General features: G+C 45.4%; 1 protein-coding gene across 1 annotated transcript in view; it reads right to left on the minus strand.

The window, feature by feature from the left end:
* Positions 1-243: 243 nt before the first annotated feature.
* Positions 244-19,340, minus strand: part of hsd11b2 (hydroxysteroid (11-beta) dehydrogenase 2) — a 30,610-nt gene continuing 11,513 nt past the window's right edge. Inside the window, exons 2-5 of the mRNA XM_063188625.1 lie at positions 15,385-15,597; positions 6,095-6,280; positions 3,615-3,752; positions 244-1,589 (exon numbers count right to left, since the gene is read on the minus strand). Coding sequence (XP_063044695.1) covers positions 1,150-1,589; positions 3,615-3,752; positions 6,095-6,280; positions 15,385-15,597 — 977 coding nt within the window. The 3' untranslated portion in view covers positions 244-1,149. The remainder of the gene's footprint in view (positions 1,590-3,614; positions 3,753-6,094; positions 6,281-15,384; positions 15,598-19,340) is intronic.

The raw sequence follows: 19,340 nt of genomic DNA on the forward strand, positions 1-19,340 counted from the left end.
TCTTGGATTTTTTTTTACAAAATAAATAAAATTCCTTCTGCCACAGTAATTTATATATTACGTAATGGTAACTAATTTGGTAATTTAGACATTACATAATGAACATTTTGCTAAACTTGTCTGTAAGAATCACAAAAAGGCCAGATGTCCTCTGCAATTCTCTGTACTGTACCTGTATTTCTTTTTCTTTCAGTGCTGACTCCAGTGCTTGTTATTGTGAAATACAGACATGGACTTCAACACTTTGTAAAAACTCAACTTTAATAGCATCTAAGAATGAACAGCATGAACAATTTATATTTTTTTCTTCTTTTTGTATTTTTGTACAAATTTCACAGTTTACATGATTTCATAAGGATGACTGGCATAAATATTCAAATTTATAGAATTATGTAGTAGTATGGAAAAAACAAGCATGTAAACAAAAAACAAACAAACAAAATGAAACAAATAAACAAACAAAAAAAATCACTGACAAAAAATATCAATAAAAGGTCAAATCCAACATTTAAGTATTGGGTCCTTGCATCTAAAGCACATCTGTTGGTCTCATAAACTTGGAAATCTGAGATTTCTTCTTCAGCGTGGATCAACGGGTCTGGCAGCGAACGTACTGTAAGAATGTTCTTACACTGCGGACGCTGAAACACACTTAATGGCGACTGTGAGAAGGCATAAAGTATATAATATTAACACCTAATCATTTGCCTACGAGAATCATGCTTCACAAAAGCACGTCTGAAACAGCCAAGGCACATCAAGTCTGTATGTGTTATCTCGTTCTTTACTTGGGGGACGTTCTCTTTCTTGGGTTGAAAACATTCTTGTTTGCAGTCTCTAGCGTTGAGAAGACGGGCACTAAGCCCAGGGCTTCATTTCATCTCATTTGGAGTCCTACAGTAGATTACACCACCTGTGGTGGTACATATTACAATGTGCTCAACGTTTTATCAACTGCAGGTGTGTTGTGTACTATTTTTTGGTGCAATTCAATGATCCCTTCCAAGATGGCAAAATAATATTAAAAAAATACAAGATAAAGGATACAAATGCACAATATAGACAAAAAAATGCTAAGAAAAAAAGTCATAACAAAGAGTGTATTACATTAGTGGTCCTATAACTTTTAAAGTTTTAACGGCTTAAGTGTCACTTTTGCCGTGTGACGATGAGATTATTATTGTTCATACTGCTGATGTTGTTGTTGTTGTTGTTGTTGTTGAGACTGTGCAGCTTGCCGTCCAGCGTGCTCTCCTTGCGCAACAGCCGGGGCATGATCTGCTTCTTGATGAAGAGTTTCTGCAGGAACTTGTCGCTGAGGCAGCTGGGCAGGTAGGTGTTGATGAGGTACATGAGGCCCACGCCGGGCCCCGCGTAGTAGCGCGACTGCGGATGCGGCGACACCAGCGCCTCCTGGATGGTGTTGATGACGGGGCTGAGGTCGCGCAGGGCCGTCGTGCTGTAGCTCAGGAACAGGTCCTTGGTCTCGCGCATGTAGTCCTCACCGTACTCCTCCAGCAGGCTCGGGGAGATGTTCTGGATCAGGAGCTTGTACTGCTTCTCCCAGTACTCTGAGTTGCTGTTTAACCCTAGGAGGAGGGAAGAGAAGAGAAGAGAAGACAAGAGAAGAGAAGAGAAGAGAAGAGGAAAAAAAGAAGAGAAGAAAGGAGAAAAGAAGAGAAGAGGAGAAGAGAGGAGAAGAGAAGAGAAGAGAAAAGAAAAGAAGAAAAGAGAATGCACACACACAGAAGAAAATCACATATTAGAAAAAAACACACACACAAACCCCTACAAACCCACACACAGACTTTCATGTGCCAAAACCAGTGGGCACACATAATTCCATAAAACATCACGTTCACACTTGTATATACACACGCTGGCAGCAAAACAGGGCCGTAACTAATGCATGTGTTAAGTGCGGGACGGGACGCGTGGCCCAACGTCAGCGGCGCACGGCCAACAAAAGGCTCTTTTCCACTGCCAGTTTTCTGGTAGGCCTACCGCTCGACACACGGAGACTCGGCCGCCACTTTTTGCATTTCGATTGTTGAGCTGTGTCTTGCCCAATCGAAGAGTAAAAAGCGGCAGCCGAGGCCCGAAGTTGCGCCTTGTCGAGCTGTAGGCCTACCAGAAAAACGGCAGTGGAAAAGAGAAAAGAGAGGACTGAACGGGGGATGACAGACTGGCTTGAGCACTGGGGAAAGTAAACAGATCTGGGCACACTTTATTCTTGACATTCATGCTATAATCCCCTCAGGAGCTCTTGGCCCTCACTGAGTCCTCTAATATAATACACTCATATGGATGAAAACCTACTCAAGGGGAAAGACATTTTCATCCCTCCAGGATGTAAACAACTCGGGTTAAAAGGGCTGCACAGAATTACCCGTCCTTCCAAGAATGCCTCGGAACTCTTTGTTCCATTTCCCCCCCCCTTTTTGCAAGTGTATGATCAGGTTGTCCTTGTGGCTAGTAGTGTTGTATCGAGAATGTTTTACTCGCACTGTCTTTGCGACTGCAGCTATGCTTCTCAGGGGGTACACACACACGTTGCACAAAAAAACACATTGCTTTCACTTAATTGCACCAGTCACTGAAAAATGTGTGGTTGCCAGCAACATGCAACACCTCCTTTTGGCCTTTGTCTTACTGTAAGATTTCTGCATGAACCTGTCACCTTTTAAGATTGATTGGAGTGTTTTCCGGCTTTGAAGGCCAATAGGTTGTTGAAGAAACACCTTCACATTCCACCACAGTGCCTCTGCTTTCTAGGGCTGTGGACCTGTGGCCATGGCCAATATGTTTTCAATGAAGTAAATCTACCTTATATCTGCTCTTTTCTTGACGACGAGTTTTGCGAAATCGAGGGAAATAATGCACGAGGCAGAAGTGTTCTAACAGCCTGATGGCACAGCCGAAGGGCTGTTCGCTTCTGCCAAGTCCATTTTTCCCTTGATATCGGGACACCTTGAAGGCCTTTAATCCGCTTAGCACCTGGTTGCCAGCATTTAAGTAATAATTTATGGTGGACACACCAGACACCAGTGCCAGACACACACTTTGCTATAAAAACTCAGCGAGGGGAGATAAACACAGCAGGAATGAAACATCTTTGCAATCACACTGATACCCCAACCACAGATCATGCCAAGATGTGCTCTTCCTGTATTTTCCTACCCCAACTGCACCAAATTAGACGAATGGTGTGTGTTTAGGCCTGATTTACAACGGCTATCAGCCAATCACAATCAAGAACCAGATCGCACAGTGCTAATTGTGTATGAACGTCTGGCAGGCGATATAGAGTCCCAGTTAAAAGTAAAAAAAGGTTTCTGAATAGGTACCGTATACATTTTCTTTCATCCCCATGTCTATTAAATTATTGAACTCAAGCCGCCAACTGACTTCTGTCTAGTAATGCTATGTATGAATTTACTCATTATGCACTTCAGTACTGCACGTTGAATAGGCCTATTTACTGAGTCTTTCTTTTGTTATGGGTACTTTTTGTTTTTGTGTTTGTTTTTGTTATGGGTTATGTGTTGTATGTTGCAGCAGCTTTGTAACAAATAAAACTAATCTTGAATCTTAAAACCAATCGTGAATCTCACCTGTGCGGAAGGCAGCTGGGAGGATGGTGGACACCTTGACTCCCCAGGGCTCCAGCTCGTGCCTCAGGGTGTTGGTGAAGAGGTTGAGGGCCGCCTTTGATGCACCGTAGGCTGCTAAACAGGGGAATGGCTGATCTCCTGTGGGTGACACACACACACACACACACACATAGACACACACACGGTCAATGTCTAATGTTTTAGTTAAACTGCACATTGGAGACTAGTCAAACGCAATTTCAAACTTCTGTGCTAACCCTGTTACATAGATTTTTGACAATAAAGTACACTTGACTTGACACACACACACACACACACACACACACACACACACACACACACACACACACACACACACACACACACACACACACACACACACACACACACACACACACGCGCACAGAAGAACTATTTTAGCAAGTCATCCCCTGGCCAGTTCATGGGTTGTTTATGGGGGCATATCGGAGACAATAAAAAGGAAATGAGCTACTGTATAAAGTTATTGCCACCTTATGTCTTTATTGTGCAAAGTGAGATGTGATGCTCCTTTTGGGCTGCTCCTTCAACAGTGGCCTGGTCTTACCCATGTCCTCGTAGTAATTTCATTCGCAGAGGTTTAATTGATTTCCTTAATTTCCCCCCGGGACTACATCATAACAATATTGCTAAGACATTACCGAGAGCCTTAAGTATGACTGTAGGCAACAATGCCGATTAAAATGTTTTGTGCTAGGGTTTGGATATACTCCGCTATTCCGAGTATTCTGAGTTATGTTCATTAACTTGGGCATGCATGTCCTGGCCTGAGAATAACACAGACGTCGACAAATATGGACGTTCTTACGGTGTGTTGCGGCATAATGCTCGGCTTGATAAAATCTGTAGTGCGCTATAAGGGACGTGAATGTGTCCAATGAGCAGCAGACAAATCTGAAGAATCTGAGTGCGACTGGTGCTGCTGATCAACAGCTTGTTCACCAGTGTGCCCTTTTTGTGTCTGCCGCCTGGAATTCTGCCACGCACATATGCTTCAACGTGCTGCACAACGCTTCGCTGGAAAAGCTAACAACGGAACATTGAGAACCGACTGCCACGGCGGCCATAAAACTAATCGCTGTTATAATAATAATAAAAAAAAGTGTGTAACAAGTGCAGGAATCTCCATGCCACCGTAAAGAATTGGCAGTGCTGAGCGAGTGCTCCGAGCACGAGAAAGAGTTCCAAAAGGCTTAATAAGGCCCCCTTGTTATAGAGAGGGGTTGCGGCCCGCCTTGGCACCGAAGACAAGGCAGTAGTAAAGCAGGGGCCACGAGGAAATGGGAAGGGTGCCAAGGCAAGTCCTCCCTCTGTTTTTTTTTTTTAATTCCTTTCTTTCCTTTCTCTCGTTTTGTTGTTTTTTTTTTGTGTGTTTTCTAGTAGGGGAGGGGAGGGACGGGGAAAGCCACCGAAGTTGCTGGGGTTAATTGCAGATTGCGACTGTTTATAAACGTGCGGTTTTCACCTCGGGCGACGCGGAACAAAAAAAAGCGTCTCTTGCTCACCGTTCACGCTCCATCGGCTGACAAGGATTTTACAGCTCTGAGCAAATAACAAAAATGTGAATTGAAGAGTTAAAATGATCCTTAAAAAAATACAGGTCCCTGCGAGATAAACTCGCTTCCCGTGAAGCGGTGTGATTTTCTTTGAACCGCTTTTCATGCGTTTACAGAGGAGGGACTAACACACGAGGGCCTGTTGCCAAAAACAGATGATGAGAGCTGTATAAACACCTCCGGGCTGAATAAAAGATCAGCTCTCGCTACAGCGCTGTTTAGAGCAAAGCACTAATTTTGTTTTATGATGCTTTTCTCTGTATTTAGTTACTCTTTCATTTCCATGATATATTGCTTCCTAACGGAGACAAATAGATCACTTCATACATAAGAGTACGCTGGGTGCTGTTGCATGATGTTGCTCAATTCAAATGATACATCTTCTTTTCTCGGGACAAGTTAAAGGGCAGTCAGCACATCTGCACAAACAGGGTGTGCAAGCATTTAATGAAATCCATTTTATGATGTGCTGCCTTGACACTGCACAATTTACTGTGTGATAATATTCTGACAGGTCAGACCATTCATTTTGAATTATTTCAGAATTCACAAATGGTCTGACTATGCTTCTCTGGGAGCTACGCTTTACTCTTCCTCCAGGCGGCCGGCCAATAAGCGAATGCACTTGGATGCATAATAACATACGTGATGAATGTCAACTGTCAGTGATTGGTCACCACTCATTTCAAACCAGAGCTCACTCCTCCCACCTAAGCGATCCAGGGCATTGAGGATCCAGACCAAAAATGAATTACGAACTAATTAATGTGGTCTGGTGGTAAAACCAGCCAGGCTAGTGTGATAATACATGTACAACTGAACATTTCCACAAAGTGTTTGAGTCTTTGAGAGTGATGTTGCTGAGCTGTGTAGTACTGTACATACCTGAGGGGCTGGAGATGGTGACTATCCTGCCTTTGGCTTGGCGTATCAGCGGTAGGAAGGCCTTGGTCACGCTCAGCGTCCCGAAGAAGTTCAGCTCCATGCAGCTGCGGTAGTTGGACATGAGGGAGAGTTCGGCGTCGCCAAAGTTGTAGCACATCCCAGCGTTGTTCACCAAACCCCACAGACCTACAGCGGAAAACAAGTGCACAAAAGCAGAGCCGATCAGCCATTGGGACAGCCATGACCTCTCGTCCACATTTCAGTTGCACCACACACTGGAATATTTTCCCATACACTGGAATAGTTCCCCAAAGAAACTTCCACTTGTGAGGGAACCTGTAAAAATTCTCAGAAGAATATATAAATGACAAAATCAAATCTCTGAAGAACCCCAAGGTTTTCTCGAAGGTTCCACAGAGAACAGAGAAACAGAGAAAGTGTCCAAAGGTTCCGGAACTTTAGGGTTCACCTGTTTGCCACAGAAACCCTAAACCTCTCGGCTGTCTTTCCAGAATTGTAGGTCCCTCAGAGAACCTTTGAGCTCCCTAACAGTGGCAACGGATGGTTCTTTGAGCAACTTTGACATTTTTACAGTGCACAACATTTACACAAGAGGTGAATGTTGTCGATTTTCGCTTTCAAGCCAACGGTTTGTGGCACTCATGGTAGTGCAGGTGCCCCTAGTCCTGACAACCCTAAATAATGCTATAGCTTTGGCAGAGTTTCAAAACACAAGTAGTATTTTTGTTTTGTTTCCACAACCCCACAGACTATGGAATCACCTCAATGCTGATACTTATCAGTATGTAAAACAGGCTCTAGACATGCTCTCAATGCTGACACATTACACTATGAGTGCGTTTACATGCAGTTCAGTATCCCTAATATGATCCCAAATTTGCGTTTGAGCAGATAAACACCTTTTCCAGACTTCAGTATCCTGAATAAGCCCTTATTTGGGATACTGAGAAATCGGGATATGCTAGGTGGAGTATTCCGACAGAAGTCATGATTCTGACGCATGTAAACACTTTATCCCGAATACAGGGGCTTCCCATAGAACGCTGTTGCTGGTATCCAGGCTACACGCATTTGAAGAGAATTCTATAACAGCCAAGAATGTAGACTGGGATGTAACACTTTGTGCTCATATAAACACCTTATCACGAATATGATCATAACAGGGATATGCCTCATATTCGGGATACTGAACTGCATATTAAACGCACTCTATGTCAGACACTTTCATCTACTGACCACAAAGGGGCTCTCTTTTTCTCCCACACATTTTAAAACTAATGTCAATAGGGGCAGGCTGGCTTAACGCCCCCAGTGAAAAGTGCATGTACTCTACTGGATGGATGATATGGGTGATGAAAGAAGGAATTAAATAGCAGAGTGATATCTGGACGTCTTGGCCTCACGTGCCCCCATCAACCCCACCACCAGCCCCAGATGTTCCACTAACGGCCGCAGCTTGCCGTGCTCAGAGAGCCATGTCCAGCATTGCACAACCACGTGCATGAGTTTCTGAGTGCTCTCTTGATGTCAGAGAACACACACACACACACACACACACACACACACACACACACACACACACACACACACACACACACACACACACACACACACACACACACACACACACACACACACACACACACACACACACACACACACTGCTCCCTCCCTCCCTCTCTCTCTCTCTCTTACACACATACACACAAAACCTAAGTAATCCATCCAACATGTTTCCCAATGAGCAAATTGTTTATGGACATCTGGAGGCTCCCAGAGATGATGGTGTGAGATCAAGGACCAATAAGGTGAGAGAGGAGAGAACACAAAAAAAGAAGAAGCAATGGAGACAGACAGATGAGAACATGGAGACAGACAGATAGACGTGAACACAGACAGACAGATAGACATGAACACAGACAGACAGACAGACAGACAGACAGACAGGACCACAGACAGATGAGAACACAGACAGACAAAGAGACAGACGAGAACACAGAAAGACAGACATAAAGGCAGGAAGCAAGACAGAGAGCCAGAGACAGTGAGCGGAAGGAGGAAGATTTATAGATTGTGTTCATGATGTCAGGTGCTTCTGTAGTAAAAAAGGGTTTGTAGTCATTCTGCTTAAATATTTTGATTACACTCTCAATAAAACTAAGGACTGCAAACTATAATGGAGCGCGGTATCCTTGTTATCTACCAGTGGTGCAAAGGTTGGGCTCAAAAATCTCAACCCAAGCAGAGAAACCCACACAACAAATGTCAATGCCCAGTAAGATGGTGAACTCTTTGCAGGGAACTGTCAATCAAAATACATGTAAGACAAGTAGCAGTAACAAAAGTAACAAAAATGTTTGTAATATAGCAGCAAAACTGTAATATAACTGTTTAGCAACCCCAGAAAATATGTGAAAGTGGGAAACAAAACAGAGGCAGCATCAACTGTGTGTGTGGGAGGGAGAGACGTGGAAGGGTCGGCAAATGACCTGGGCCAGCACTAGAGCCACGGTTGGGCCCACAGCAAATTGTACTGTGTATGAGCATGTCCATAACCTCTAAGGAACAAATAATATACTTGATGTATATCTAACTAGTGTGATGGCTACAGACTATAAACCTAGGGGAAGAGGAAGGCTATAAACCAGTGCTCTGTAGGCAATAAATGTGCTTGAAAGGAGAAACTACCTTAAGCCCTTGTAAGACGGGAATACTGGCCAGTTTCATGTTCCCAAATCGTGTTTTGACCCTCCATTTGGACTGTGTAAAATGAGGAGCTGCTGGCTAGGCCGCTAGTGTTTACGACACAGATGGTCATGAAGTTAAACATTGTAATTTTTTATGACGACCTTACTGTATTTACAGTACTTTAACTGCTACGGCTTAACGACTTTAAACCCTTTGATGCAGACGGAATGTTCATGTAAACAAAGACAGAAAATACTGTATGTACTGGATTCATGTACTGGATTCCAATAAGCTAATGAACTTACGAGGCTAAAGGGCTTTTGCCATTCAGTAAAAATCACGTCTAATTTAACACCATCCGTCTACGCTTGCAATTGCTTTCAAGCATCACATGCGGATGTGCGTAGCCAACGTGGCTGAAGCCTAGAGCAGACAGAGTTGTTATCTCTTTTGCCCTGACTAAATGACTTTAAATACCACCCTCCTGGGAGACTGTAGTGTATACACAGGAATTTGCTTTCGTTAAGCATTTGACATTAAGATCTCGACCCGCAGCCGCTTATATTATATTACCACTCTAATGGATCAGGTTAGCATAGCACTCTCAAGTCTTAGTGAGTGACGTGCGTCCATGTCTCGGCATTTTTCACATGTGTGTCCACAAACATGGACACGCTCTTCAATGGTGTTTGCAGACGGCCTACGTCAGTCCTGTCCACTTCCCATGTCATCTCCTACGTCAGCGGACCTGCCTCGTGATGGAGGTGTTCTAGCTAGCAGAGACATGGGCCCTGACTGGACATTAGGGCAGATCAGCCCTGAGTTTAGTCATTTCCTCAGGCAGGGGGTCAGATGAAGACGAAGCAGAAGCAGAAACAGAGGAGAAGAGAAGAGAAGAGAAGAGAAGAGAAGAGAAGAGAAGAGAGGAGAATAGAGTAGGGGAGAGAAGTGGAGAGGAGAAGAGAGTAGAGGAGAGGAGAGGAGAGGAGAGGAGCGGAGAGGAGAGGAGAGGAGAGGAGAGGAGGAGAGCAGAGCAATGGAACAGCATGAACTGCATTCCTCCAAACATCTGATAGGGGAGTGAGGATTAAAATGTGGTTCTGTTGACATGCTTGTTTAGGTTGGTGAATTAGAAAAACGCTACCAGTTCTTCCAGAATTTTGTGTCTTTTCGCTTCGGGGAAATGTTTTGTCCACCAGCAACATGAGAGGTCAGGATGAAAGGGAGGGGCAGGACAGAGTTCTGTTACGCAAGAGCGTCTGCTGGTAAGCATGCGGTCATTTCTGCGTACTTTCGTATGTCGTTCCCCAGGTTCCTCGTACGGTTTTAAGTCCCTTCCTCCTCCAAACCCCCACCACCCCTCCCTCCTTTATTGAATTTCTCGACCAGGGGCTGTCAAGCGGCTCCTTAAGCTGTCAGCGTAATAAGTACCACATTGGAAATGTCAGATCGTATCGCGGCTGTGTTGGAGGGCACAAAGGCCCTCGGCCTGTAAACCTGCCAGACGTGGTCCTGCGGCGCTCTCATCTGAGTTCTTAATTACGGGCCCTCTTGTGCCTTTCCAACACACATAGCATAACCTAAAGCAGGTGCTATTTCCACAGGTCGCTAAAGAGGCTTAAAGTTGCACTGTGTAATATTTGTCGCACTTTATTTCCAGTTGCTGAAGAGGCAGGCAGGCCGCTAAAGAGGCTTAAAGCGTCTGTACCAGAGAGAGTAGAGAGAGAGAGAGGTTCCATTGGCCCATTGTTTCCAGGTTCTATTATTGCAAGGGGGAGGGGGGGGAAATCCCCCTTTAGGCAGACCTAGGCAGACCTAAGGACTGTTCTATTCAATGCTAGTATTATGTCACGCCCCTTTAGGAAGACCGGAACCTGGTCATGTTAGGTGCCCATAGCAACCTATTACATTGGCATATCTCTATATACTTAAAGAATCTCTGGTCTGTACTGTGGTGCTCCAGCGTTGCCAGAGAGGCAGCAGGCCCTCTGGCGTTCCATCATCCCAGCTGCCCGGGAACTCTACGCTCCATATACCCAAAGGGGTTATGGGGGAAAGGTGCGGGAGTTCCCAACCCAGTATCTCCAGGCTTGCTATCCTGCGGCTCATTGACCACAGGTTGGGGTTTGGGAGAGATTAAAGCCTGTGTGTGTGTGTGTGTGTGTGTGTGTGTGTGTGTGTGTGTGTGTGTGTGTGTGTGTGTGTGTGTGTGTGTGTGTGTGTGTGTGTGTGTGTGTGTGTGTGTGTGTGTGTGTGTGTATGGCAATTAGTGCTGTGTTTATGATCCGTGAAAAACAACACTGCTCACCAGCACTGCAAGCCTACGTTTGCCTGGTGGTGGTTGCAGTGCTGACACAAGAAGAATGGGTGAGTTTGGGCAAACAGAGACAGGCGCCTGTGCCCGACTAAAAAAAGCCTTGCCTTTTGTCCTCATTTGAATCCCACTATTAAAATATAGGTTTTTTCCCCTCTACCTCCTGCTCTCTATTCATTTGTTTGGCACCTGGCTTCGTTGAGCATGCTGTTTCAAAATAAAGCCACTTGACCGTCCGCCAAGCCACACATACTCACACTCACTTACTCAATCACACTCAGACACACACACTGGCTCACAGTCACAGCCACACACACACAGAGACACACACACACACACACACACACACACACACACACACACACACACACAGACACACACACAGACACACACACAGACACACAGACACACACACACACACACACACACACACACACACACACACACACACACACACACACACACACACAAAATCTGTCTCTCTCTATTTCGCTTGTTCTCTCTCACACTCACACTTACACTCACACACACACACACATACACACACGAGTGTGCGAATGACCTTCCAGCACACGCTGCACTACTAATAGTCCATCCGGCTCACTGTATCCTTAGGTGACTCCTAAAAGTAAACAGCCTGCCCCACCACAAGGATTTGCCTTATTTGTGCTGGAGAGCACAGCTGTTCCTTAGCCTGTTACTGTGCGCTTCATGTTTTGGGTGTTTAAACTTGCACTTTGGAGCTATCATAAAAGGGGGGAGCAGGGCCGCCGCAAAGACATAAGCATAGTACGCAGGGTGCTTAGGGCCCCAACCAATGCTTGGGGCACCAACCAGTGCTTGGGGCACCAACAACTTTGCCCCCAGAATTGGGGCCTCTTAAATTGAGATTGACTAAAAAAACATTGAATACATTGAATTGATACATTGAATTATATTATATATTACAAAACATACATTTATTAGTTAGTAGATTATTATTATCATTATTTAATTATGAGGGGGGGCTCCTGAGCAGTTATTCTTAGGGCTTCCAAAACCTTAGCAGGGGCCCTGGGGGGGAAATTACCTAAAAGAAAAACGAGGTTATGAATACGATACATTCCAAACCTCTGCACTGGGGATTTTCAGCTTGAGTGGTGTTGATGTGTTGATTAATTTTCTGTGTGTATGTGTGTGTGTGTGTGTGTGTGTGTGTGTGTGTGTGTGTGTGTGTGTGTGTGTGTGTGTGTGTGTGTGTATGTGTGTGTATGTGTGTGTGGGTGTGCATGTGTGTGAGTGAGAAATTAACCGAATGATGAATGATTAAAGAGTTTGTCCATTTCAGTGTGTTAGAGTGTGTGTGTGTGTGTGTGTGTGCGCGTGAGAGAGAGGGAGAGAGAGAGAGAGAGAGGGAGAGAGAGAGAGAGAGAGAGAGTCTCTAGGAAAGAGAGGGAGAGACAGAGAGAAGCATAGAAAGGAAGTTTGTTTGTGTGTTTGTGTGTATGCAAGTCTGACGGAGGGCAGAAAAACATAAAAAGCGTCTGTTTATTTGTTTGTGTGTGCTTTCGTCACGAATGTCAAAACAAATATGTGCACTTGTGTATAGCATTCGAGATGATGGGGTTTTGTGTGTGCTCATGTTTCCAATTGTGTCCCGGTGTTTGTGTGGGCTTATTTGTTTGTGTGCGTACAAGTGTACGCATGCTTGCACATGTGCATGCGTACAAGGCAGACCTGTATCCTTGTGTGTGTACGTATGCAAGGTAGTATGTAGGCATGTGTCTGTGTATGCATGTGTATGCACAAGTCAGATGTCCTTCTGTGTGCGTATGAACAGTACGTATGTATGCGTTTCTGTGCGTGTGTGGGGTGGGGAGGTACAGTGCCCTCCATAATTATTGGCACCCCTGGTTGAGATGTGTTTTTTAGCTTCCAATTATTTTATTTTTTTTCTAAATAATATGGGACCTTAATGGAAAAAAAGAGAAAAATCCAACCTTCAATACAAGTGCATTTATTCAGTGGGGAAAAAATCCCACATAAAGAAAAAATTATTTGACATCAAATAATGTGTGTCACAATTATTAGCACCCCTGGTATTAATATTTTGTACAACCCCCTTTTGCCAACAAAACAGCACCTAATCTTCTCCTATAATGTTTCACAAGATGGGAAAAGACAGAAAGAGGGATCTTCAGCCATTCCTCTTTGCAGAATCTCTCTAAATCATCCAGAGACCTGGGTCCTCTCCTCTGTACTCTCCTCTTCAGCTCACCCCACAGGTTCTCAATGGGGTTGAGGTCTGGGGACTGAGATGGCCATGGGAGGAGCTTGATTTTGTGTCTGGTGAACCATTTCTGTGTAGATTTGGCCATATGTTTAGGGTCATTGTCTTGCTGAAAGACCCAGTGACGACCCATCTTCAGCTTTCGGGCAGAGGGCAACAGATTTTGATTTAAAATGTCCTGGTATTTCAAAGCATTCATGATGCCATGCACCCTAACAAGTTTCCCAGGGCCTTTGGAAGCGAAACAGCCCCACAGCATCACTGACCCACCCCCATACTTCACAGTGGGTATGAGGTGCTTTTCAGCATGCGCATCTTTCGTGGTACGCCAGACCCACTTAGAGTGTTTTTTGCCAAAAAGCTCAATCTTGGTCTCATCTGACCAAAGCACACGGTCCCAGTTGAAGCCCCAATACCGCTTGGCGAACTCCAGACGCTTGCGTTTATGATTGTGAGTGAGGAAAGGTTTTCTCCGTGCATGCCTCCCAAACAGCTTGTTGGCGTGTAGACAGCGCCTGATGGTTGATTTGGAGACTTTGTGACCCCAGGATGCTACCATTTGTTGTAATTCTGTAACAGTGAGCTTTGGAGATCTTTTGCTGATTTCTCTTACCATCCTCCTCACTGTGCGTGGTGGCAAAATAAACTTGGGTCCTCGTCCAGGCTTGTTTACCACTGTTCCAGTTGTTTTGAACTTCTTAATTATTCCTCTCACAGTGGATATGGGCAGCTGCAGTTGCGTGGCAATCTTCTTGTAGCCTCTGCCTGACCTGTGAAGGTCGACGCACATCTGCCTCACTTGTATGCTGTGTTCCTTTGTCTTTCCCATGTTTAAGAGTGGATAAGAGAAATGGCCTCGGTGTCACGTCATATTTATACCCCAGGGAAACAGGAAGTGATGAATTACTAATTAAATGTTCCTACATACTCTGGTAAACTTTGTAAACTACTGTAGAAATGACAGAAATGCTTCAATTATATTTATTTCCTGGGAATTGTTAAGGGTGCCAATAATTGTGGAACAGGTGATTTAATGAAAAATAATAATTTTTTAGTCAGGGATTTTTTTATTTTCTTACAATTCATTTGAGTTGAAGGCTACATTTTCCTACAATTTTCAGTGTGACAGTATTCTTCTGCAATAAACACTGAATTTATTTTAAGGCTTTTAACACATCTCAACCAGGGGTGCCAATAATTGTGGAGGGCACTGTATGTGTGTACGTATGTATGCATTTCTGTGTGTGTGTGTGTGGGGTATGTACAGTATTTACAGTGTGTGTGTATATGTGTGTGTGTGTGTTAGCATTTCTGTGTGCGTTCATATCTGTATGAGAGCCCCACCTCTCATGTACAGCTTGTTGTGGCCTTGGCGTGTGTGCTATATAGGTGCATGTCTTTATTGCATGACTGTGCACATTCATGTGTGTGTGTGTGTGTGTGTGTGTGTGTGTGTGTGTGTGTGTGTGTGTGTGTGTGTGTGTGTGTGTGTGTGTGTGTGTGTGTGTGTGTGTGTGTGTGTGTGTATGCATGTGTGTGTGTCTCACTTCTCATGCCCAGCTTTTCCTTGGTGTGTGTGTGTGTGTGTGTATGCATGTGTGTCTCACCCCTCATCCCCAGCTTGGCCTTGGTGTCTAGCAGGGCATCTGAGTGTGTGTGTGTGTGTGTGTGTGTGTGTGTGTGTGTGTGTGTGTGTGTGTGTGTGTGTGTGTGTGTGTGTATGTATGCGTGTGTTTCTCCCCTCTCATGCCCAGCTTGGCCTTGGTGTGTGTGTGTGTGTGTGTGTGTGTGTGTGTGTGTGTGTGTGTGTGTGTGTGTGTGTGTGTGTGTGTGTGTGTGTGTGTATGTGTGTGTGTGTGTGTGTGTGTGTTTGTGCATATGAATGCATGTGTTTCTCATCTCTCATGCCAAGCTTGGCCTTGGTGTGTGTGTATGTCTGTGTGTATGTGTGTGAGCGAGCACGCTCGCATGTGTGTGTACAATGTGTGTGTTTCTCACCTCTCATGCCCAGCTTGGCCTTGGTGTCCAGCAGGGCCTGTTGCACGTCCTGTGCGCTGGTGATGTCGACGCGCAGCAGCGTGAGGCGTGGTGAGCAGCAGCGCATCAGCTCCCGAGCTCCCTCTCCCGCCAGGTCCAGCACCGTGGCAAACACCTCGAAGCCCAGCGCGTCAAGACGCTTAGCCGCCGCGTGGCCAAATCCCGTGTCACAGCCTGATGGAGGGAGAGAGGTATAGAGAGAGGTAGAGAGAGAGGGAGAGAGGGAGAGAGAGAGAGAGAGAGATAGAGGGAGGGGGGATAAAGGAGGGAGGGAGAGGGTAGGAGAGGGAGGCAGGGAGGGAGGGAGAGGGGAAGAAAAAAAAGAGAAGAGAGATCAGCATTCCTCCACACAGCCACCTTCCCCCCGCTGCTATCCCACACAGTGACCTGCATAGCTCTGCCAAGACCCATAGTGTGGGTCAGTAGTGCTCAAGTCTGTAGGCTTTATGGCATACTGGCAGCACTGAGTGGGTGTCAGTGCCCAACGCGACCAGTCCTGTTCAAAACCCCCCCCACAGGCAAAGCCAGTTTGCTACTTTGCCATTCATTTCAACGGGACACCGCCAGCCACTGCTGTCCAAATTCCGAGTTCTATTTTCCAAATGCTGCGCGGCTCCCGCGCTGCTAACGCCTGACTACTAAAAATTGCTTCCGTCCCGTCCCGCGTTCCCGTTCTGGTCTAAAATAAGCCATAGGTGTTCTGTTTGGAATCATTCCATCACATCTTATCTGTACAGATAAGACCTAGGAGGGTTATTTGTTACCCTTGCTATCTGCTCCTGGCTAGGGAAAAAGATCGATTAGAAAGTTAATGTCTTTCTAAGAGCAAGTGGTAAGGCAAATGAATGAGAGAGAAGGCAACACCGAGCCGAGTGAATGCCCTTGGTCTTGGCCAGTGAGGCAAAAAGAACATTTTTTTTACAGGCGGAAAAAATACAGACGTGTCAAGAGTGGTGGACCTTTACCCCCATCCAAACTGCTGACCTGAAACAACCTCGACAACCAGGCTGCTGTGATGTCTATATAATGTTTTACCACCTTTTCTTGACGACGATAGGCAAAATTTGGGCGGTTGTTGTATATTTTGTGGGTTTTGTGTGCATGATTTCAGTGAGAGATGTGTCATCCTGCATGCATGTTTGCAAACATGTACGTTTCAAACATGAAACATACCTACACCTGTTTAACATCCCCCTCAGCGTTTAGAGCACAGACTGTACTCCGAAAACTGGGCCACTATACACTGAACCTTTTGCATAACAGCTTACGTATGTCAAGTGATATGTTTTCCATTAAGAGGCAATGGGTAAAAAACAGTCGGAGCATCCTAAAGTTTGTCTACTCTTTGGACCAGGGATTTCTGGGTCAGTGATTTCTAGGTCACAAATGTACAGTAAGCGCTTCTCAAAACACAGGCGTAACACTTACTATAACATAACACACACACACACACACACACACACACACACACACACACACACACACACACACACACACACACACACACACACACACACAAACATGCACACACACACACACACACACACACACACACACACACACACAAACACCCACACCCACAGAGTTCTCTGTTTTGTATCCGACAACACTGCAGTGCTCAGCACATTCATGCGCTGAGGTGCTGTTGAATGAATTCCGTGGAAACTTGTGTGTGAATGAGTGGTATGAAAACATGTGTCCAAAGCCAGGAATTGTGGAACACTGAAATGTTACTATTTAATAGGCCAAACACCATTCCTGACACTTAGAGCAGAAAAAAAACCTTTTGAACGTAAATTTAATTGTGACATCTTTTTTTTTTTTTTTTTTTACAAAATCCTCCACATTATTTCGCTTTTATTTGAAAGACCACAAGAGTCAGGATCATGATGTCTTGGCAGGAAAATAGAAAATAAATTAAACTAGTTTGTCTGGGAATAAAATACTTCCATTTGGACTTTGGTTCAGTAGGACATTTTGTGTGTTTGTTTGTAGGAGTGCATGTGTGTGTGTGTGTGTGTGTGTGTGTGTGTGGGTGTGAGTGCATGTGTGTGTGTGTGAAAGAGAGCATGTGTATGTGTGTGTGTGTGTGTGTGAGTGAGTGCATGTGTTACCCAACAGGCAATGAGAGGTTTATTGAACCTTTGTGCACATCGCACATTTTTTTGCCCTGTGAGAGCCCATCACCAGTGCTCATGCACCGCCCGAACTCATGGCGTGAACTTTCACATGAATGTGAGCATGAGCCTGCAAAGCATGTGTGTGTGCATGTGTGTGCGTGTGTCTGTTTGTGTGTGAGCGCGTATGTGTGTGATGCAAGACACAAGATGTTTTTGTTGGACAAAATAGTTGGATTATTCATCACATTTGGTTCCTGTTGATATTAACTTGTAATGTGGAATCAAATACAGCACAAACGTGTGTGCGCACACGTACATGTGTGTGTACTGTATGTGTGTGCGTTTGTGTGTGTGTGCGCGCACTTGTCTGTGAGAGTGTGTGTGCATGCACGCGTATGAGTGTGTGTTTGTGTGCGTATGCACGCTCGTTTGTGAGTGCGTGTGGTCGAGTGCTGTATGCACCACCACGCTATACAAAGAGGGGCCTGTTGTTATCATAATGACACCTTCATAACTGCCAGTTCTCTCCCCTCGGCCCCCCTATTCCAATCCCGCCGTCCCTCTGGACTACCCAGCCCTCTCCCACACCACCACACCCCCACACCCAGAGCTCCTCCACCTCCCACCAGTGCTTCACCTCCCCCAACCCCCGCACCCGCACCCACCTCTCTCCCAGTGCTACTCCACCTCCCTCCACCCACACACCCGCACCCACCTCTTCCCAGTGCTCCTCTACCCACCCCCCACACCCTCACCCACCCCCCTCACAGCGCTCCTCCTCCCTCCCTCTGTGTGGAGTGTCTTTCTCCAGAGCCCGGCTGGGGTTCTCTGAGGACACTTGTACTTGTACTCTGAGTTGCTGTTTAATCCTAGGCGAGGAGAAGAGAAGAGAAGAGAAGAGAAGAGAAGAGAAGAGAAGAGAAGAGAAGAGAAGAGAAGAGAAGAGAAGAGAAGAGAAGAGAAGAGAAGAGAGGAGAACAGAAGAGAAGAGAGGAGAAGAGAAGAGAATAGAGGATAAGAGAGGAGAAGAGAAGAGAAGAGAAGAGAAGAGAAGAGAAGAGAAGAGAAGAGAAGAGAAGAGAAGAGAAGAGAAGAGAAGAGAAGAGAAGAGAAGAGAAGCAGGCAGGACTCTGTCTCGGCTCAATGCATTATCAGTGCAGATGTTGTAAGCATTCCCCTGCTGCAAAATCTGGCAAGAATGTTAGGGAGGGAAGAGAGAGAGAGAGAGAGAGAGAGAGAGAGAGAGAGAGAGAGAGAGAGAGAGAGACAGAGAGACAGAGAGAGACAGAGAGAGACACAGAGAGAGAAAGGGCCTGTTCCATCAAGCACCCCTTGAAGGCCCCCCCAACTGTACACCCTTCCCTCCACCCCAAGAAGAACAAAGAAGAAAAAAAAGATGAATCAAGAAGGTCCTAATATTATAGAAAATAGCCTTGCTTTTCATCAGGGGGATAATTTGTAGAGCACTGGACCTTTTCACCCGCTAGTTCTCCCTCTGGTTCACGTCAACTGATTTGTTTATCTACAAGGATTGTGCAGCTGCGCGGGCTCCTCACACATAGGTACTGTATTGATAGGGAGTGCATTCAGAATAGACAGCACACTAGCCCATGGAATGGGTTAATGGAAGACTTCTGCTTGCAGGGGTCCAGGGTCTGGAATAGGGGGGTAAATAATAGTGGTGTCAACAATGATCGATTCGACGATGCGATCCAATGCGGTGCATGGACGATCCAATTCAATGCGGCAAGTTCCAGAATCGATCCGGCAATTTTTTAAAGTTTCAATTACTTCCGT

This window comes from Engraulis encrasicolus, chromosome 22 (genome assembly GCF_034702125.1).
Source record: "Engraulis encrasicolus isolate BLACKSEA-1 chromosome 22, IST_EnEncr_1.0, whole genome shotgun sequence".
Lineage (NCBI taxonomy): Eukaryota > Metazoa > Chordata > Actinopteri > Clupeiformes > Engraulidae > Engraulis > Engraulis encrasicolus.